Source organism: Eretmochelys imbricata, chromosome 10 (assembly GCF_965152235.1).
Source record: "Eretmochelys imbricata isolate rEreImb1 chromosome 10, rEreImb1.hap1, whole genome shotgun sequence".
NCBI lineage: Eukaryota > Metazoa > Chordata > Testudines > Cheloniidae > Eretmochelys > Eretmochelys imbricata.
Window position 1 is genome coordinate 82,912,084 of NC_135581.1, and position 22,345 is coordinate 82,934,428.

At 44.6% G+C, this 22,345-nt stretch overlaps 1 protein-coding gene across 3 annotated transcripts in view; it reads left to right on the forward strand.

The window, feature by feature from the left end:
• ADAMTS7 (ADAM metallopeptidase with thrombospondin type 1 motif 7) overlaps positions 1–22,345 on the forward strand; it is a 138,188-nt gene that overhangs the window by 66,563 nt on the left and 49,280 nt on the right. For all 3 annotated transcript variants that reach the window (XM_077829171.1, XM_077829173.1, XM_077829172.1), the window contains 3 exons: positions 3,169–3,310; positions 15,777–15,903; positions 16,804–17,017. In XM_077829171.1, coding sequence (XP_077685297.1) covers positions 3,169–3,310; positions 15,777–15,903; positions 16,804–17,017 — 483 coding nt within the window. The remainder of the gene's footprint in view (positions 1–3,168; positions 3,311–15,776; positions 15,904–16,803; positions 17,018–22,345) is intronic.

Sequence of the window (22,345 nt, forward strand, 5' to 3'; positions counted from 1 at the left end):
TTTTCACTTTCTTGATGGCACCTCATGCTTCTTTGGCGCCTCTTCCTGCATGTTGGAGCTACCAGTCTACCATGATGGGTTAGAAGTGGCGGTTAGGTAAGCAGCAACCTGTGGTACTTTGGCCATGTTTTCTGCTTTGATGGAAAGGCTAGATTGTATTAACACATCTGCTTACTTGATATTTATCATTTTTAGAAAGAAATAAGAGAAATCGTAAAGTTTTCTTGTCCTAACATTGTCAGTATCGTTTTCCCTTGTTAATGTTAACCATTCGGAATGCCTTACACCAGAAAATCTCTGAAAAGCTTCCTGGGATTTGTAGCCTAATTAAAACCTTCTGACAATGAGGTTTCACTATTCATCAGAAGGTTCTTGGAAGGAAGCCCTCTGCTCCACCAAAGTTCCAAGAACAACAGAGCTTTGGCGATAATGGAAGCACTTAGGCTAAGAAAACAAGGCTAAGCCCACAAGCTTTCATGAGTGCTGTGGCTTTGCTGATTGGTATGTGAGGCAGCTTGGATTGAATTGATATTAACCAGTGAATCCATTTCAGTCATGCGGAGATCGAGCCCCACATTTCACATGGGAGGAATGCATAACATTTTTTCAAGTGTGTTTTTGCTAACTGAAGATTGTTCTGGGTACTTATTTCATCTCCGCTATTTTCCAGCTCTCTGCGCTAGCAATTCTTAGACCACTGCAAGTTAGTGTGACTCTGCTGACTGCTTTGCTTGGTGCCATATCACCAGGGGCTATGGTCTCAACAGATTATATTTGCTAACCAGAGTTGGGGATGGGCAGTATTTGGTTGGGAGACCTCCAGGGAAAACCCAGGTGCTTCAGGAAATGGTGTTAGTCATGGTTTTGTCTCCCAAGTCAGCAAGGTGAGCCACCCACTTTTATTCAGATGATCATGCCAACAGTGGAAATGACATAGGCCAAGAGAGTTATTTTAAAAACAAATGTATTTTAACTCCTCTCACAAAGATTTAACCAAAGGCCTCATTTTATGATTGACCAGCTCAAATGCTTTACAGCAACGACTTCTAGAACATGCTGCTGCCAGAAGATTTTTGTTCCCACTCTCTCGTCACCTATTTTAAAGTACAAACTTGAATTGCATTCCCTTCTGGCTTCCCTCTCACACCATCTTAAGACAAGTCAGTTTTAATGGTTCACACATAACAGTGTTTTTCCTGATTTCTACAGCATCAGCATTTCTTCTCTGCCTTTCTCTGGGGTGACAACAGCCAGTCTCTCCTACAAAGCCAGGAAAAGCGAGAACCTCAGAAATTCCCATCACTTATAAAATTCCTCAGTGGAGATCTCAGGAAAAGTAATTTACACGAATTAGCATTCAGGCAGCTCAGAGCCAGGTAATCAGGCGGACATCCAATGGCTCCCTTCTGGCCCGCCCAAAAGTTTGGTATGTTCCACAGAGTGTGGAAGAGTTCATCTACTGAGTCTGCAATTAACACAGCCTGTTCCCATTCTCCTTTCATTCAGTTAGGATTAAAGATGAACTTCAGCCTGCACTCTGGAGCCAAAACCCTTCTCCCCTTTGGGAAAGCTTGGCCCTGAACTTCATGGCTTGCCCTTTATATAAAGAACTGAACCAAACCATCAAGAACTTTGGGAAAGTCCTAATCTGGCCTGCACTTGGAAGCTTGGCCTCATCTCTGATTAGAAGGGAATGCCTTTAACTATTTCCTAACCATAATATCCTTGCAATGGCTAATTTTAACACCACCAACCTTCACTAAGCTGATGTGGTGCTAGGAGGCACTGTGTTTTGGGGGGTGAGGTTTGTCAGATAAGACATAAAACCAAAGTCCTGACAGTCTGGACCCTTATCAAAGGTCCTATGGCACTTTTATGGCAGAGGAGGGAAGACAAAACAAGAGGTGTGAGCCCCATGGATGTGAGTAGGTCTCAGTTGTATTAATGGCATTGCACCTACCGCAATTTCCCTGTTGCTTCGCTTGGATTTGCTAATTTTCTCCCCCTGTTCTAAAACTCCTGGGTAGCATTGCTGGAGTAATTGTGATGGCTGCAGCTCCGTGGTGGGGGAGGAGAAGTGATCTTTATAAACACTTTATTTTTGTACTTTCGAAAGCACTTTGTTGCTTGCAGAAGGTGCTGTGTGAATCAATGTATAACAACAGGTTTCAGAGTAGCAGCTGTGTTAGTCTGTATCCGCAAAAAGAAAAGGAGGACTTGTGGCACCTTAGAGACTAACAAATTTATTTGAGAATAAGCTCACGAAAGCTCATGCTCAAATAAATCTTGGTGTCTAAGGTGCCACAAGTCCTCCTTTTCTTTTTAATGTATAATAAGTTTGCTACACTTGGCCAGCTGGGTAAATTGTATGGCCCGTGCTATAGAGGAGATCAAACGAGATAATCACAATGGTTCCTCCTGGCCTTCGAACCTATGATTATGAATTATCCAGGCCCACCTCCACATTTCCTTTACTGCTGCAGTTGAATCAGCCAGGGAATGACATCTCTATAGTAATGTCAGATTTGTTGCCAGTGATCCCCTGAACAAGAGGCTAAAGGTCAGATCCTGAGTTCATGTTAGGGTTACCAGATAGCAAGTGGGAAAAATCAGGACACCTTTTTTTTTTTTTTTCGGGGGGATAGTTGCATATATAGGACAAAGCCTCTAATGGTGGGATGGTCCCGATAATCTTGGGACATCTGGTCCCGCAAGTTCATTTACACCCAGTGTCAATGAAATAGCTCCACTCAAAGTATTGGGCACTAAAACTGGCCCAGTATCGGTGTGTTCTGGTTGAGCTATTCAGCATCTAAACACCCTCCCACACTGCAGGGGCCTAGAGCTCGTGCTCCAGCCTGAGCTCAGAAGATTACATGGCAAGGACACAGCCTGGCAGCCCGACTCCATGAGTCCAAGTCAGCCGGCACACCCAGCTGCAGATTTGTCTTTGCTGTGTAGACAACCCCTAAGGGCCTTGTGTATTGAACAGTACTCTCTCCAGTCTTCTCCAGATCACTCTATCGCACGCAAGTATGTTTGTGTATGTTATACCGCTGCATGGCAATGTCTTGACCTATACTAGATGCCGGAAAGCCCCATCAATGCCAACAGAAAGTGGTTACGTTGCTGAATGAGCTGTGACTCGGTTTGATTATCTCCTCACAGCTGTTGTTCCAGGAGACGAACCCAGGGGTTCGATACCAGTACACTATCCGAAGGGAGTCTGACCATGAGAACGAGATTCAGCCCGCAGAGTTTTCCTGGCGATACGGCTCCTGGACTAAGTGCACTGCCACATGTGGGACAGGTAAGTTTGTCGACCTTTTCACGTCGACCTGATACGCTTAAAACCAGTAGCTTTGCTCTCACACACTACTTTACAGCAGTAAGGGGAATAGAGGTGATTTTTGTAAAGTATTCCATGCACATAGAAACCAAGGAGTTCTGGTACAGCACATCCCATCTGAAATCAGTTTTACTAGCTAGTCCACTGATCAGATCTGTATGATGCTAAAATATTTGCTTAATCATTGGGGGTTACCATCAAAGTTAAGGTACCAGAATAGGTCTAGTTCTCGTGGGTACAGTGTAACCTCCCCAGTAAATAGGTCTGGAACATGCCGGTTCTGGCCAAATCTCTGTAAACATCATGTTTAAAGGGAACAAAACAAAATAATTCATTTGTGCCACATTTTACATCACAACCTAGGAAATACACATCAGAACAGTTTGCTGACATTTGTCTTAGAAACTCTTTGGCCTTAGGTTTCAGTGGGTTTGTAACACAGAAACAGCTGCTGGGGTCATAAATATCCAGACCAGACCCCCTGCGGAGCTCAGGCGCTTGGAGACTGCACTTTATCAGCTTTTTCCTCTTAACTTGGTGTCCTGTTACCATGCTGGTTGCCTGGAGGTTTCAGGGCCTTCTGGTTAATTCAGACAAAAGAGTTTTAGAGAAGTTGAATAAACATAAAATTGCCTGTATTTGGGTTTGCACAACACTATTTTAAAAAAAACAATTTCAAGCATCTCACAGAGGATCAGATTTGAGAGATTCCATGGAAATGCCTCATCCCAGCAGATCCCTGAAGCATGCAGGGCAGGGCTCATGCTCTTCCTTGATCTATATCCGTGATTCGCCATTCCCTCCACAGCTTTCTCCTATGCTCTTCTCCTCCTCCTTCCTGGTGATCAGTCTGTCTGCTTCAACAGCCTGTTTCAGGATGTGTGTAATGGGCTAGACACCACGAGGTGCCCCCTCGCAGCCAGACATCACAGCTCTCTCACTGGGCTAGCGCCCCCTGCCAATGGTCACGCCAGCACCTGGACTGTGTCTCTGCATAGTAACTCGGCCCTGCGGCCAGGACACCATCTTTCGTGCACCCTTTCCAGGTCCCAGTTGTCCCAAACTAAAAGTCTAAAAATGTCTCTAATGGAAACAAAAATCCTTCACCCTTTCTGGGGCTTTTCCTCAGCCGGGCTTCAGCTCAGCCTGCTGGGCTCCACACCCCCTGTGACTGGCAGGAGACTCCAGTCCCACCCTCTGCTCTGGGGTCCAGACCAGGACCCGCTCCCAAAAAGCTAGCTCCCAAAACACCCGGTCACCCAGTCAAAGCAATCACCCCTCATCTGACCTTTCACTCCTCGTCATCCAAGGGAACCCACACAACACCCTCCAAAGCCAAGCCTGGGAACTTAAATTCACAACTCTGCTAGACACTATAAACCGTGGACTCAGCAGAGACCATGATCGTATGGCTCATCACAACACTTTGTAACACACCCCACTGTCTACTAACCCTTAATTGCCCGCTTCCTTTTAAATTTAAATGGTCTCCTATAGCATGTGTAAACCCCTTATGCTTGACAATCTGTCCCAACTTGTATTTAGCTCAGACACTCTGTTTTCCTTCCCTAGACCTGAAGAAGACCTCTTTGAAGCTCTAAAGCTTGTCCCTTCCACCAACAGAAGTTGGTCCAGTAAAAGATATTACCTCGCCTACTTTGTCTCTCTCATATCCTGGGACAAACGCAGCTCCAGCACTGCCAATGTACATTTTGCAGTGTTAATTAATGACACTTGGTCAGGCTGCAAGTAAACTACAAGTCCCAGTGAGTTTCCAAACTGGCAGAGTAATGGAGACAATTTATTCGGCAGTTAGAAGAGTGGGAGGCTAAGGGGTGTACAGCTGTCTGTGAGTTTTACAGAACCACTTGTCCAATATGAGGAAGGTTAAACTTTCAAGTGTTTGTTACAGAGATACAGCAGAGAGGCATATACATTGCTACATGTCTTTGAACTTTAAATTTCTTTCCTATGATCCCATGGCTCCCTTGGGAGGTTGAAGCTTTTGAGGTGTGTATATGTGTGTGTGGTCCTCTATCTCCTCTCCAGCTTCTCAGAGGCAGCAGAACACTTTGTTTTGATTTTACTCCATAAACAGAAACGAGAAGAATCTGTCTCTTGTTTTGGTTTTGGCTTTATAATGACATATTATCTTCCTTTCTCATTGGTTTTGAGGGTGAGCGGTGACATAGCATGGGGCTATTATGAGAACTGTGGTCTAGCAGCTGAATGTAAAACTTTGGTTTTGTGTAGCTGCCTTGCAAAGAGGCTCACACTTGAGTGCACAGTTTGCAAATGTAGGAGCCAGCGTTGCACTGCTGATGGCCTTATTCAGAAGCCACTGAGGATTATATTACATAATTATTATGGTCAGTATTTCCCACTGCTCAGAGAGAGAGAGAGAGAGAGATTCAGTGACCTGGGTACATGGAAAGTTTGTGGAAAATCTTACATGATTTTCCTCTTTGTCCTTCACACACAAAGCATTTGTGTGTCCACTAATCCCTGTGGAAAGTCATTAGAAGCTGAAATGCTGCCTAGCACACGTTCTTTATTTTGAAAGGACATATTAAAACCCGCCTTAATGATCAGCTATGTCAGGGCGCTCACCCATTTCCATTCTTTTAACTGAATTTTATGTTTTACGCACCAAGGCACCTTCATTCTCCAAAGAAACATTTTTTCCTGTCCTGCAGTGGGTTCTAAGAAATCTGTTTCTAACTGAATCATTCTTGTAATCAGTTGAGAATGTTTAAAAAAAGTCTGCATAGCCATCTCTTATAGCTCCCCTGAGACTGGTACCTTGAGATGTATGGACAGTAATCTCACAGGGCATTAGGCACACATCTTGTAAATATTTTTGGAACTTTCGAGTGGTTATTTCTCTTTTTAAATAAATGTAAAAAATAAAGTATCTGACCCAAATATGTAAAGACAAAGGGGCCCAATCCTTGCTCCCACTGAAGTTCATGGGAGAGGTTTGCCATTATCCTTAACTGGAGCAGGGTTGGTGGGTAAGACACACACACACACACGGCAGATTACATTTCCAACAGTCCAAAGATGCTTTTGCCATCTGAGAAAACTTTATCCCTACAACTCCTAATTCTTAATGTAACCTAGTGGCCTGCGCCAGCTGCTTCAGCCAAAGAAACTCTGCACTGAGTAAATCCGTAATAACTTATCCCCAGAGAATGTTTCCACCTAGCCCCCAATGGTTAGAGGTTGGCGTATGCCCTGAAACATGAAGGTTCGTGGCACATCTCAAAATCCTAGATTTTTATACTGGTTCTCCACTTGGTTGGGACTAGTGCCTCAAATAGCACACTGCTGTGTGATGAAGGATCGAGATGAGAGAGAGAGAGAACTTAGCTCACTCATTTTTATTTATAATCAGTTTCACTTTGGGATTTGCTTGTTTGTTTTAATTTATCATGTTTCAAAATAGAAGGAATAGGAAATCAGATGGTCAGACAGAGTCACAGCTATCCAACCTGCCCCACTGAGTTGATCCTGATCCTATTTACACCAGAGTGAATCAGGAGTCACTCTGTTGAAGTCAATGGAAATGTAAAAGTGGTGTGAAATCGGAATCAGGCCCATTGATTTCCATGGGGGCGGTCTGAGAGGGCATTTACTACTACCATCTAATGCCATAGGGCTAGGCTGCAGTGTCACCATCTGCCCCCGGAGTTACAGTTCTCTCCCTTCCTTTCCCTTGCTGCATGGGGGAAGCTGCATCAGTCATACTCCCAGCATAGCTTATTTCCCACTTGGCTTGCGCATGTCAGCTGCACTGGCTGGCATTTTAGGGGGCTGCGCCTCTGCCCACCACACCTCCACCACCCGCACAGGAGCGGGAACGGCAGTCTGATGGCACCCAGGGCTCATCATGCCACATAGTAAGGGGACTAAGAGCAACAATTTGTGCAAAATTCCCCTCGTCTGGACAAGGCTCCGGCAGCTCAGGGTCAGAGCACAGTGGTGTGGGAAGGCTTGTGCTGTGCTTGCCCTGTAAATAAACAGGCCTTCAGGCACCAGGGCTGCCAACCTCACACATTTCACCAGCGCCAGATACCCTCCGAAAATCCTCACTGACAAAGCTGAGCCCAGTGGTCTGGGAGTTTCCTCTTCTCAGCAGAGTCCAGGAATTCCCTCTGCCGCCGGACTTCACAGCATCTTGGTTTTATCGTTAGTTACAGCTCTCCACAGGCACGGCAGAAGTGCGCGCGGCAAGAATTCAAAAAAAGGGTGTCAAAGCTGCTTGTGGAACGCGAGGTCAGCCGTAGCTGCGTCTCCCCACCAGGGCTGCCAGAGGGACGCAGGAAGTGTGATTGGACAATTTAGCCGTTCGCTGAGAGTGTCAACAGGGCAGGAGCTGGCTTCTTGCCGGTCAGACTTTTTTTTTTTTTATACTGTTGCCAAAAGTACATCTGTAAAAAACCGATATCCAATCACAGACGCAGGCTACCGGCCTGCCAACTGGGAGATGTCAGGGCTGCATGCTAGTGGGTCCCTGGAGCATGGTTGTCATTCGAACACTAAACGAGCCTCCACATCTCTTCCTTATTTGCAGGGAATCTTGGATGCTTTTGACAGCTTGTAGATAGGCCCTAGCCACAGCAGAACCAAAGGGCGAGCCCTGTGCACAGTCAAACACTGCAGCAGCTCACCAGAGTCACTGGTACTGAGGGTTTCCACTCAGCTCAGCTGTAACAATAGTGCGACTAGAGGGGGCTAGCGTTTCACAGCAGACACGTGGGTGAGATCTTCCACCCCCACTCGGACAGCGGTAAAGTCCGCTGCTTACAGGAGGCTTGCGGTAGCTGTCTTGCGCTGGGCCGGTTTATTTGGAGACCCCGAGGCAGGCTATACGATTGAAAGCGCTCCTTTGAGAATCACTGCCATTTCCGCTCAACAAGGCCCCGTTCTTGGTTAACCCATAGGCACTACTGTAGTAAACATGATTAACGATAAATAATACAAATATCTAGGGCTCACTCAGACCTCACCTCTGTGCAGAACTGTATAGCACAGAGGCACTTTCTGCTTTCTCCAACCCCTCCCATGAGCTGGGGCCAGGGGCCATGCCAGCCCTTGCATTCTGGCAGCACAATTACATGAGTCTAACACCACTGCTAGCCCTAAATTCCCCGTCAAGAGGAACAGAGGGAGCTTAAAGCAAGGGGATTAGCTCTGCCCAGCTAAGGTTCGTTGAGCTGGGCCCTCCCAGGGAGAGCATAGGTGCACCCTCTCAAACAACAAGCCAGAAACCAGATTCTCCTGGCTCTCCTGGAGGCTTTGTGCATGGAACACCCCTACAGCTGGATGGACCTCCAGAGCAAAATCTAGCCCAGAACATCTTCTAACACCCCACTAAGTTCTCATCTCACATGCCTGGAAAAACTCTAGAAAATGTAGCAGAAAACAACAGCCTTTCTGTAGGTTCTCTGAACTGCCCTATAGAATTTATTAAGACTTGGGTTCTTTCCTGGCTCTGTTGTTGGCCTGCTGGGTGACCTTGAGCAAGTCACAGCCCTGCTCTGTGCCTCAGTTTCCCCATATGTCACACGTTGACCATGATAATGATGCTGACATGATAATTTGTAAATTGTTTTGAGCTCTGATGATGAAAAGTGCTAGCTAAGAGCTGGGGATTATTATTATTATTATTATTATTATTTCACACTCTTTTAGGATGGTTCAAAAACTGATCGAAAGGACACAGTATAATTCTCTATTAAAAGTCTGTGTCCCACCCACTGGTGTAAATCAGCAGTGCTTCATTGTCAGTCGGTGGAGCTACACTATTTACACACATTGAGGACCTGGCCCTGTATGTACTTAGCATAATTTCTATAGACCCTTGTTGGGTTCGTCCCTAGTAAATTCCATTGGACTTTTCGCTGAGGGAGATAATTTTTCTGCATTTTCTTTTCTGTCGCTGTTGAGTATAAAACATCTGTCTGTCCAAAGAAGCTATTCACTGCCTCTCCTCCCTGCTTAATTCATCCAGCCATGCCACAGGCCAGTATATATGAGATGAAAGGCACAAGTCAGAGGCCAGAAATACCAGCACTGAGGCATCACCGAGTGAATGTGGCAATGGCTGCAACTTGCTAGCAAAGAGAACACATCTGTTTTGTACCAGGCTTGTTGCTCTGAACTGTTTAAACACAGAGATAGATCATAAGCCATTGTGGCATAGAGAAGGCCCATGAGGTTCATTGCAGTTAGTTGAGATTAAAGTAACCTGGCCTTGCCAAAGTTTATCGGAGTCCAGCAACAGTTCTTGACGTGATTTAATCTCTACCCTGCAGTTCAGTGGTTTGACAAGCTCGCGCTTTTCTGATTAAATCATTTCTACTCACAGCGTAGACAGGAAGAGAGGAAGGATGAGCCTATGGTTCAAGGGCAGAAGTGGGAGTCAAGAGACCTGGTGTCTGTTCCCAGCTCTGGGACAAATCACTTAACCTTCTTGAACCTCAGGTTCCCTGTCTGGAGGATGGAGCTAATAATCACACCCACTAAAAGGTCTTTGGAGACTCCATTGATTAGTGTTTGTAAAGTGCTTTGAGCTCCTCAAATGGAAGGTGCTATAGAAACACAGAGGAGTTATTTACTGGTCTGTTGTTCTCACCTGTGATCACTAAAACCCGTCATTTTCACCTTACTCTTCTTAACTGTCCACCCTATAGCTATACCCGCAGAACATCTAACCCATTTCTTATCAACCCAGTGCAGGTGGCAAATGGTGCTTCCTCTTTCTTTGTGCTTCCCAGATCCCTCTCTTCCATCACCACCCCTGGCTGCTCTGATTCAAACACTAGAGTCCTGGGTCCATTTCTACACCCTGAATTTACCTAGCAGAAAATGACCAGCCACTACAAGGGCATGACAACGTTCCCTGCAATGTGTATTGATCATTTCAACTTTTACCAGCATTTTGTCCTGCCCACCTGGCTGTTCTGTACTCCAGGCCTTTCTCAGAAAGACTCCAAAGCCCTGGTTGGTCTTACTGAGCACAGTGAACTGCTGATTTATTTATTCTTTTACACCAAGGAAGTGTCTCCATGTCCGAAAGCATGTTCCTTTCTGGCTCTAGTAGCTTCTGGGAAAAGGGGCTGAAAGGAACATGTACATTGATAAACAGTGAGGAGTCCGGTGGCACCTTAAAGACTAACAGGTTTAATTGGGCATAAGCTTTCATGGGTAAAAAACCCACTTCTTCAGGTGCATGGAGTGAAAATTAAAGATACAGGCATAATATGTGCCAATATATTTATGCCTGTATCTGTAATTTTCACTCCATGCATCTGAAGACATGCGGGTTTTTACCCACGAAAGCTTCTGCCCAAATAAATCTGTTAGTCTTTAAGGTGCCACCGGACTCCTCGTTTTTTTTGTGGCTACAGACTAACACAGCTACCCCTCTGATAATTGATAAATAGTGACGTTTCTGAAACAATATACTCGCATGCTAGTAATTTCAGACCCTTGTACCTTGCAGTACATTCTGTTTTAGTTCCCATGTAGTAATGAATTACTCTCTTTCCCAGCTAAGGAAAGAGGTTAAGGTTAGAGGGTAAGCCAGCCATGCTGTTAATGGGACTGCTTGTGCAAACAGTGTGACACCATCTTGTGATCCTATTAAATTCACTGGTCCAGCTCTGTAGGGCAAAGGTCACCCCCTCGAGGAAATGAAATCTGCGTGTCAGGCCAGGTTTTGTTACCTCCAGGGGGACAAAGCAAGCAGGTGTTGAACTGGGGATTTTTATTTTTATTGTAACCTGCAGTTTATGGAGTGTGGTCTGGGCCTAACAAGCATTTACTGTGGGAGCCATGGCCTTTGTCGTTTCAGAGGCGACCAAGGCTGCGTGAAGAATCTAGTGTAGGTGACTGAGTGAGGGGTGCTCACCTGGTGTAACTCAGCAGAGCACCGGTCACTTCACCGCAGCTGTGCTAATTTACACCATCTCTCACACTGGTGTATATCAATGCTTATTGGTGAGATTAGCAAATCCGTCAGTAGATGGGGGGCTGGCACACAGCTCCCGTGATAAGATGAGCTCTCTGCTTACCTGTGAGATGCTGGGGTCCTTAGCTGGTTTTGAACACACAGATTTTTCATAAGGGGAAAAAAACACCCAACTAATGTGTGTGCTAGCTCTGCATAAACAAACAGAAGCAGCCAAATGATGGTGAGCCAGGTGAGAGGAATTAGAAGCACCGGCAGAAAAATAATAAATTGAAACTCAACTAGGAAACATGCAACCTGTACATTTAGGGGGAAATAATTGCAAACTCTTAGACTTGATAGAAGGGAGACAGCTAGAAAGTCAAGATGCTGAGGGTGTTAGAGGTGACAGTGGGCAACAAACCAGACATGAGGTTGAAATAGAATATGGCTGGAGGAAAGGCTGGTGCCGTTTTGGGTTGTGGATGTTCATAGAATCATGGAATCGTAGGACTGGAAGGGCTCTCAAGAGGTCATCTAGTCCAGTCCCCGGCACTCGTGGCAGGACTAAGTATTATCAGACCATCCCTAACCTGCTCTTTAAAATCTCCAATGATAGAGATTCCACAACTCCCTGGGCAATTTATTCCAGTGCTTAACCACCCTGACGGATAGAAAGTTTTTCCTAATGTCCAACCTAAACCACCCTTGCTGCAATTTAAGCCCATTGCTTCTTGTCCTATCCTAAAAGGTTAAGGAGAAACATTTTTCTCCCTCCCCTTATAACAACCTTTTGGGTACTTGAAAACTGTTATCATGTCCCCTCCCAGTCTTCTCTTCTCCAGACTAAACAAACCCAATTTTTTCAATCTTCCCTCATAGGTCATGTGTTCTAGACCTTTAATCATTTTTGTTGCTCTTCTCTGGACTTTCTCCAATTCATCCACATCCTTCCTGAAACGTGGCACCCAGAACTGGACATACAACTCCAGCTGAGGCATAATCAGTGTGGATTAGCACGGTGCCTTGCTTACAACTGGCAATATATACAGAGGAGCAAAAACTATCCATGATTGCAAGTTGAGAAACCCTCCAGCTCCTCGAATGGTGCAGCTCCCCCCACCTGCAGAGAGACTGGTTCACAGCTGGTTTTTTGGTGGTTTTTTTTAATGTTTCAACTGTTTATAATTGAAAGGAAATGAAGTTTGTCATACACAATGTTGTCATAGGTAATAATGAACAACATGCCCATTGCAGGAAGAGTCAGCAGGAGATCTTTCTTATCCTTTCACCAGATGCTTCCTATTTTAGCTAGTCAAGGTTATGAGTAAGTGGATAGATACATGTTTGTTCATGCAAACAATTGTGTTAAAATAAGCTGGAGGGTCCGAAAAATTAAGCAAAACTCCCATTGACTTCAGTGGAGCCAGGATTTAATGTAGGGAAACTTGCACTCCCCCACTGGAGTTGTTATCATAATTACACTATGTTACAGAAATACCCTTATTATTGCACCAGACACATGACATGGTGAGCCTTTCCTCTGGGGTCAGATGGAGATGGTGGCAGGTATAGATCATGCTACCTACATTGTGTCTGAGTCTCTACTGTTCAGAAACGCTTGGTATTGAGAGAGTCCGTTTATGCAGAGGCCGTGTGTAATTTACCTGATTGTTAAACCACATTGCAGAGAGCTTTTCCATTAGCGACACCTGCACTTGTGCAGCTAAAAGAAGAGAGAAAAGGAGTACTTGTGGCACCTTAGAGACTAACGAATTTATTTGAGCATGAGCTTTCGTGAGCTACAGCTCACTTCATCAGATGCATACCGTGGAAACTGCAGCAGACTCTATATATACACAGAGAATATGAAACAATACCTCCTCCCACCCCACTGTCCTGCTGGTAATAGCTTATCTAAAAGCCATTTCCAGCACAAATCCAGGTTTTCTCACCCTCCACCCCCCCACACAAATTCACTCTCCTGCTGGTGATAGCCCATCCAAAGTGACAACTCTTTACACAATGTGCATGATAATGAAGTTAGGCCATTTCCTGCACAAATCCAGGTTCTCTCACTCCCTCACCCCCCTCCAAAAACCCACCCCCATACACACACAAACTCACTCTCCTGCTGGTAATAGCTCATCCAAACTGGCCACTCTCCAAGTTGGATACTATTAATTTAGGCTTAAATAGAGACTGGGAGTGGCTAAGTCATTATGCAAGGTAGCCTATTTCCTCTTGTTTTTTCCTACCCCCCCCCCCCCGATGTTCTGGTTTAACTTGGATTTAAACTTGGAGAGTGGCCAGTTTGGATGAGCTATTACCAGCAGGAGAGTGAGTTTGTGTGTGTATGGGGGTGGGTTTTTGGAGGGGGGTGAGGGAGTGAGAGAACCTGGATTTGTGCAGGAAATGGCCTAACTTCATTATCATGCACATTGTGTAAAGAGTTGTCACTTTGGATGGGCTATCACCAGCAGGAGAGTGAATTTGTGTGGGGGGGTGGAGGGTGAGAAAACCTGGATTTGTGCTGGAAATGGCTTTTAGATAAGCTATTACCAGCAGGACAGTGGGGTGGGAGGAGGTATTGTTTCATATTCTCTGTGTATATATAGAGTCTGCTGCAGTTTCCACGGTATGCATCTGATGAAGTGAGCTGTAGCTCACGAAAGCTCATGCTCAAATAAATTCGTTAGTCTCTAAGGTGCCACAAGTACTCCTTTTCTTTCTGCGAATACAGACTAACACGGCTGTTACTCTGAAACCTAAAAGAAGAGAGTAGCAGTCATCTCCTTTGTGTGCTGGAACTTTAAAACAGAGGGCCTCTCTGACTGCTGCAGAGCCAACTGTGCGGCAGCTACCCGCTAACAGAGTGAGCCGCTGTACCGGTATTCATTCTCTCTTGGAGACTTGATATTTGCTCTTTCTTCCTTGTTTTCCTTAAACTGAAATACAATACTTTGTCCTGCCTGGAGTGCAGGGGACTAGACTAGATGACCTGCTGAGGTCCCTTCGAGTCCTACACTTCGATGAAAAGTCAGCTAGACTGAGGAATGTATGCTTCGCTCTTTCGGAATGGATGAACAGAACACATGGAATGTGAAATTTCACTCAGAGTGAAGGTTAAAGTGTAATGAGGCGAATTATATTCATTTTACATTATTGAGCAACCGTTGATTTGTTTAAATACCTACTGTATTCAAGGGACCAGGGAACTTAAATGTCCTTGCTTATTCTATGTTATTTCCTCACCACCCTGAGCTTTGAAAGTGAGTTGGCAACGTATAATCTGACACATTTCTTTCTTTTATTCTTTTTCTTTCTTTCTTTTTTTGACAGCTACACATTTAGAAGATCTTTCTACCCTTGATCTATAGGTTTCTGCTTGGAGTGCCCTAGATTGGATCTAAAGTCAGAATCTAAGAATTTATTTCATCCGGCCAAACAGATAACACATCCCGCTTCCCTGGGGAAAATCTTGCATTGCCTGCTGTGTGTTTTGTATAGTAGAGACTTGGTGCCCTGGGTGGATTGGTACTCTTTCTAACCCTTCACCTCTACGCTGCACCAACCAGTGGGAGATGTGTATCCAGGATTCTCTTCCAGCACTGTGCAGTTCCAGAAATCAGATTGTGATAACATATCATGTATTGGGTTTCCTCCTGCCCTTTTCACATCCACGGACAATGCAAGCGTTGTTCCTCCGACAAGCTGTGCCAGTGCAGATGAGTGAGAGAGGGACAAAATTAAGTGGCTGCTGAGCAGAAAGGTGACCGTTTGTGAGTTTCATGAACGGTATGAAAGATTCTGGGCAGGCATCACGGACAAACTCTGCAGAAACAGACTTTTCACGTCATTTAATTTTTAAGGATTTTTTTTCTTTTCTTCTTAGTTGTCAGGTTATACGGGGCCCTCCTGTAACATGTTAGCAGTGGATTTTTAATGGCCAAACACCTTGAAACAAGAGAATAAAAACCACACGATGCCAGTGCCTGACTGGTGGTTTTGTAGCTTACCATTTTAAAGGAGCTATTGTGGGGAGTTCATTTTATTCCTCCTACATAAGCAGCATTATCCTCTTTAATTTTTTACTTTTTACAGGCTACTTTTTTGGTTGATTTAAATTAAGGAGCTGAGGGAGGGAGCTGCCGGCAGTATGGCTAGCAAAGGGAAAGCTCAGACAAAGGCGCTGGTTGTTAATACTTTATGATATGTGCTGTGCATGTGTGTCTCGGAGCGCTGCAATCTAAGCCTGACATCTGCTGACCTGAGGCCCAAATCATTTCATTCCGAGGCCACTTAATTATAACATTCCATGCCTCAAGCCCCCTATAAAGGGGGCTGATTGTAACAGCTCCCTGCAGGTGTGCAGCTCAGACACTCAGCTCTTGACACACCAAAGCCATTTTCAGTGAGGGCCCCGCTTGCCACACTGAACCTGTGTTTGCTGCCTCTCTCTGTCGCCAGGTGTTCAGAGGCAGATCGTGCACTGTGTTGAACAGCTGGCTGGGCTAGTGGAAGAGCGGTACTGTGACTCATTGACCCGACCCGACGACAAGCAGCGGACGTGTAGCGAAGAGCCCTGCCCAGCCAGGTTTGCTTTCCTTTGCTTTTCCATCTTCTCATTCACCCAGCCCCAGATGCTCTCCCTACTTTAACAGAGGGGCTGCGGGAGGGCAGAGTCTCAGCGGGTGCAAATTAGCATCTGAAGTCAGTGGATCTACACTGACCTACAGCAGCCTGGGCGCTGTCCTGTCTGTATAAAAGTGACCACTGGACTCCATGATTCTGCATCCGACTCCCTCCACCCTGGCCTCTAGTAAGAACTATGGCCCCAGTCCTGCAAGTGGATCCATACAAGAGACCTTTTGCTCCTATGCAGAGCCTCATTGATGTCCATGTGAATAGGCATTTGCAGCTTGGGCCTGTAGACAGATCCTCAAAGGTATTTAGGTGCCTAATTCCTATTGAAGTCACTGGAAGTTAAGAGGATCCAGGTCTGAGCTCCCCTGGGTTAAGGCTTTGCTGGAAAGGCCATGAACTCGCATGCTGCTCTATAGATAACAACTCATGCCACACAGTACTGCAGATAATCTCAAGAACAGATCCTGAATCCCAATGCCCTGAACTTTTTGGGAGGTTGAAATCCAAAACCCTGATCATGAGCCAAGTTTCGCTAGTGACCCCTACCTTTATAGTGGCCCCTCTGACCTCTAGACAGAAGAGCAGGAGAGGCTGCTGCAGTCCCAACTAGCCTCTGCTTTGCAAATGGCTTCTGTCTTTACACGTAAACCACACTCCAGGCTCCCAATGCCCGCACAGATTGGAGTGTTTGAAATCCAGCTCAGAACGTGGAGACATCTCTGGGAACATCTCTGTAACACTGAGTGTTTCTCTATAACAAGGAGGATAGATATTTCACTGTCACTAACAACAAACCTGCAAATGTGAGTGCTCACTTCGGCTCCCACCTTTTCCCCTTTCATTTTCCTAGGTGGTGGGTTGGCGAGTGGCAGAAATGCTCTGCCACTTGTGGCGAAGCTGGGCTCATGAAGAGGACGGTCCTTTGCATTCAGAGTGTGTGGCTGGATGAACAGCGGGCTTTGCAGCACACACAATGTCAGCATCTCTCCAAGCCAGATGCCACTGCACCCTGTAATAGGGATATCCTCTGTCCTGCTCAATGGGCCATAGGCAACTGGTCTGAGGTGAGAAAGTCAAAGGGTAAAGAGCACATTAGTCTTAGTTCCTTGGGAAGCTTGAAGGGTCACTTAGATAAACATACTCAGGGAACAATGGGCTCTGCTGGAACCACAGTGAATTTTAGAGCAGTGGTTCTCAACTGGGGTCCACGGACCCCTAGGGATCTGCAGACTATGGCTAAGGAGTCTGCAAAAGGTTGTTGTTACCATAGAACCATGGTTTTCAATCTGTGGTCCACGGACCTCTGGGGATCCTCAGACTATGTGTGGAAGATTTCCAAAGGAGTCCACACCTCCATTTGAAAATGAAAAAAAGTCGAGACCCAACTTTTTAGAGAAACAACAACAAGGAGTATGGTGGCACTTTAAAGACTAACAGATTTATTTGGGAATAAGCCTCCTTGTTGTTTTTGTGGATATAGACTGACGCGGATACTCGGTTTAGAGAACTAATCCTTGATTCAGGTGGCTTGTTCATCACTGTACTCACACGCAAAGCACAGGGCCCTCGTTAAGAATTCTCTGGGAAATCACTACGTCCTAGAACAATCTCAGCAGTGAAATACTTAGCGCAGGGGCTGGCTCAGATTAAACCATTTTAAAGAGGGGGGGGAAGAGAGGAATTCAGACAGAAAACTCAGGTTGGGGGAGGGGGAGGAGGTGTCTAGCTCTCATTCGAACTCCACCTGTCAGACATTCCTGGAACTAGTTGGAGTCCTGACAATTTAAACATTAAAATTCATTTTAATTCTCTCCTTTTTTTGAGGAGCTGCAATTATAAAAACCAGATCAAGTGAAAGGCAGGTTTGTGACCCAGACAGATCTTAAAATAAAGAATCACCCCGAGGCTGTTATAATCTTTTTTCCTTCTTCAAATTTGGCTGTTTCCTCCATCAGGGTCTAGTAAAAACTCGGTGCTCGGTGCAAAGAATTAGATTGACAGAAATAAAAGCTTTTAAAGCTTTTTAAATATTTTGCAGCACTACAAGTTTCCACCCTAAACTTTGGCAGAATCCTGCACATGTTTTGAGCACACTGCAACATGGAGTTTTAGGGAAGTCGGGAGAGTTTGTATGTGTGTACACACTACGGGTGTGTCCACGCTAGAGTTAGACACCTCCAGCTGGCCTGTGACAGCTGACTCCGGCTAAGGGGCTCGGGCTCAGGGTCTGTTTAAGTGTGGTGTAGACCTTCCGGGGCAGGCTGCAGCACGAGCTCTGGGACCCTCCCTCGTCACAGGATCCTAGCGCCTGGACTCCAGCACAAGCACAAACATCTACACCGCTGTTAAATAGCCCCTTAGCCCAAGACCCGCAAGCCTGAGTCAGTTGGCCTGGGCCAGCTGCCAGTTTTTAATTGCTGTGTATACAGACCCTTGTCCATGGGTGGTTAACTGCTCTGTACATATACTGTCATATATGGTCATGAGGAAATTGACTCTTCACTTTTAAAAAAGAGAGCAGGCTAGAGTGTATGACTATACAGAGCTGCCCAGGCTGTTCACTGATCAGCTTACATGATGCCCTGCTATTTAAATAGATAAATCAGTCAGGTGAATTGAGGTAGCAGAGGAATTCTCATAAGAATGGGGAGGTTTGGGGATGTGGGAGGAGTTTGGCAAAGAGTTAGGTCAGCCAAAGCAGGTGGCAAAGCAAGAGTTTATTTTCTGTAAAATATTTTTTCTTTGACATTTGACTATTTTTTAAAAATGGAACTTTTCATTATGTATATAAATTTCCAAAAAGTTACATTTTCATTAAAAATGTCCATAGAACATATATTTTCATTTACTATATTATATATATATAACCTTTTTGATTTTTTGTATTGCCATCTTTGATGGGTCATCTTAATCACAGATTGGATTTTTAACTAAAAATCATAATTTCAAATTTTAAAAAATAATTTTAAAACTAACTTAAAAATAAGTTTTGGTTTTAAATTATTTACCAAAAACACAACAGAATGAAAAGGTGAAAAGGTGAATGGAAGAATGTAAATGATAATTGGGAACTGTTTAAGAAAATATTTTACTAGATGCCCCAAAAGCCACAATTCCACAATCAAGAAAGAAGGCTTCACTGATCAAAAAACCAACTTATCTTAGAGGGGAAGTGAAAGAAGCTATAAAAAAATTATATATATATATATATATATAATATAAACAAATGAGAGAAAGGGGACATTTATAGCAATGAATATAAATTAGAAACATGAATTGTAGAAAATTGATAAGGGAAGCAAAAGGATACAAGTAGACCTTTATGGCCAGCAGTGTTAAGGACAATAACAAAGAGATTTACTAAAATGTATTAGGAACAAAAGTAATCCTAACAGTGGTTTCTCCATTGCTCGATGGAAATGGTAGAATTGCCCATAATAATACAAAATAAGCAGAAGTGTTGAATAAATATTTTTGTTGGAGGGGAAAAACAGATGAAGTATTCATATCGGATGATGATGAAATTCTTTCCATTTCAAGAGTAACTCAGGTCAACAGGTCTGGATAACTTGCATCTAAAAGTTTAAAAGGGGCTGGCTGCGGAGCCCTCTGGACCATTTATGGTGATTTTCAATAAGTCTTGGAACACTGTGGAAGTTCCAGACGGCAGGAAAAGAGCTAAAGTTGTGCCAGTATTTTAAAAGGGTCAGTTGGAAGAGCTGGGTATTTATAGACCTGCCAGCCTAACATTGATCCTGGGCAAAATAATGCAACAGCTGATATGGTACTCAATGAATAAAGAATTAAAAGAGGGTAATATTATTTATGCCGAATATGGGTTTATGTTTGATATCTTTTTTTGATGAAATTACAAGTTTGGCTGATAATGGTAATAGTGTTGTTGTAATATATGTAGACTTCTGTAAGACATTTAACAAGTTACCACATGACATTTTGATTAAGAAACTAGAATGATCCAAAATCTATGTGGCATACATTAAATTGATAAAAACAGGCTAATGATAGGTCTCAAAATGTAATTGTAAGCAGGGAATCATCACTGAGTGGGTGTGTTTGCAGTGGGTCCCACAGGGAACAGTTCTTGGCCCTTCGCTAGTTAACATTTTTATCAGCGATCTGGAAGAAAACATAAAATCATTCCTGATAAAATTTGCAGATGACACAGAGACTGTGGGAGTGGTAAATAATGAAAAAGACAGGTCAGTGATCCAAAACAATCTAGATCGCTTTGTAAACTGAATGCAAGCGAACAGCATTGATTGCAATATAGCCTAACGCAAAGTCATGCTGCTAGAAACAAAGAACGCAAGCCATATTTACAGGATAGGCGCTGCTAGCCCAGGAAGAACTTACTCTGAAAAAGACTTGTGGGTCATGGTGGATAATCAGCAGAACATGAGCTCCCAGTTCAATGCTGTGGCCAAAAGGCTAAAGTATGTTGTTAAACTTTTCCTCTGCTTGTTGGTTGCCACCCCTGTGAAGTTCCTAATCTCTCCCTCCTTGTGCTTCCTGATAGTTGAGATCAGCCTGCTGGGATCCCCTAGATTCAAACGTCCGGAGACTGGGGCCAGAGCGTTCTCAGTGGAGGTTTTCTACTCTGGAACTCAGTTCCCTTGTGCCTTAGCTGTCTGAGCTTTTGGACCTTCTGGGTACAGTGTTGGGGCCACCTGTTTTCTCAGGCTTTGGCGTACGTAATAAGGAATGGGCTACAGACATTGCTCCTTGTTCCAGTTGTGTTTTTATGGTGACAGCAGGGTGGTGTGAAATAGACTTGGATCCTGCTAAGAGATGTTAGTACGTTGTAACATGTTATTTCAGTTCTATTTTGTAACTGGTATAAATGCCTGGCAATGGGCCCTTGTTGTTATAAATAAACTGCTCCTTGTGCCAAGCACATTCCTTACTCCAGATTCACTCATATTTTACATTTCTAAAGAGCCTGTAACCTACAGTAAACGGAGGCTCCGTCCTGCCCTTTGATACTCAGGCAGAGGCTGTGAGCTGCTGAGTCAGCAACTGATAAATGCAGGGAACCTTGGGGCTGACTAAGGATGGAGAAGATGCTTCACTGGATCTGTCCTCCACACAGGAGCCCACGGGAATTGTAGTGGGGACCATAAGCTCTTTGCAGTCCAGGACTGGCCCTTGGTTCCCAATGGGGAGAGCAAAACTAAAACATCATGAATTGATTTACATTTAGAACCAAAAAGGTATTTGAAAATCCTTCACTGACATGCTGAGAACAGAGTTCAAGAAACCAGTGTTTTCCCCATAGTATTAAGCATACATCATATGCACATAAAGCCAGAATGAAGACACACACCCCTCCTGCAATGCCACCCCTACTTGTCCATCCATCCATCCAAGTTATTCATACTGCCTTCCTTCACCATAATGTGTGGGCACCTCACAATTTGCAATGTATATATCCACACAACACTCCTATGAGGTAAGGCAGTGCCGTTATCCCCATTGTACAGATGGGAAACTGAGGCACCAAGAGACTAAATGACTTACCCAGGGTCACGCTGGCAGTCTGAGACAGAGCAGGGAATTTAGTAGGGCTTGTGCCCTAATCACCGGGCCAACCTTCCTCTCTGTTCAACCATGCAGTAGAAACACAATCTTGAACTCTGTCTTAGTATGTTCGTGAGAACGGGCCTGTTTTCCCCATATTTTGATTGAAAATATTAATACACTTGTTCTTTTTAGTATATGGGCCAGTGACACGAATGGCCCATGTCAGAGCTTTCACTGGTCAACTAGGATTTCTCCAGTGTGGGCGAGCACCCAGGGTAGACGGCCAGTGTGCCGGCTCTGTGCACATCTCATAACCAACCCCCGCACTGTGTGCCCTAGGGAGAGGATGTGACCTCCACTCCACTCACTTCACTCCCCAGCTGCCTTATTGGTCCCTCAGAGAGCCATTCATAAGTGCCAAGGGTTAGCTAGGCCCTTAGCAGCATGGGGAACTGCGGAAGCACAAAGTTGGCACCTAATGACGTTTGCACAAATGTAACGTACCCACCCCCATACACGCATTCACATGGGTCTGCCCCCAAGCACAGCTTGGCCAGACCCTACATATAAACTCTGCAAATAGTCTGAGAAGTTAATCTGTGCAATTCACCTTGAATTCTGATTGCGTTGCTTTGGTCACTATAAATTAACCTCTTGCCCAAACTGATATATTGTCAACCCAAATATATGGTATTTCTATTGAAATCCCCTGTGCTTAGGTTTGCTTTTCTAGTTTGATTATGTAAGGGACTTTGTAATACATGACTAATGCTATATACATCAGTTATCATGAAGCATAATGATCTGCGGCTCATTCAGAGCAAGTGTGATGTTAATGGAATTACATATTA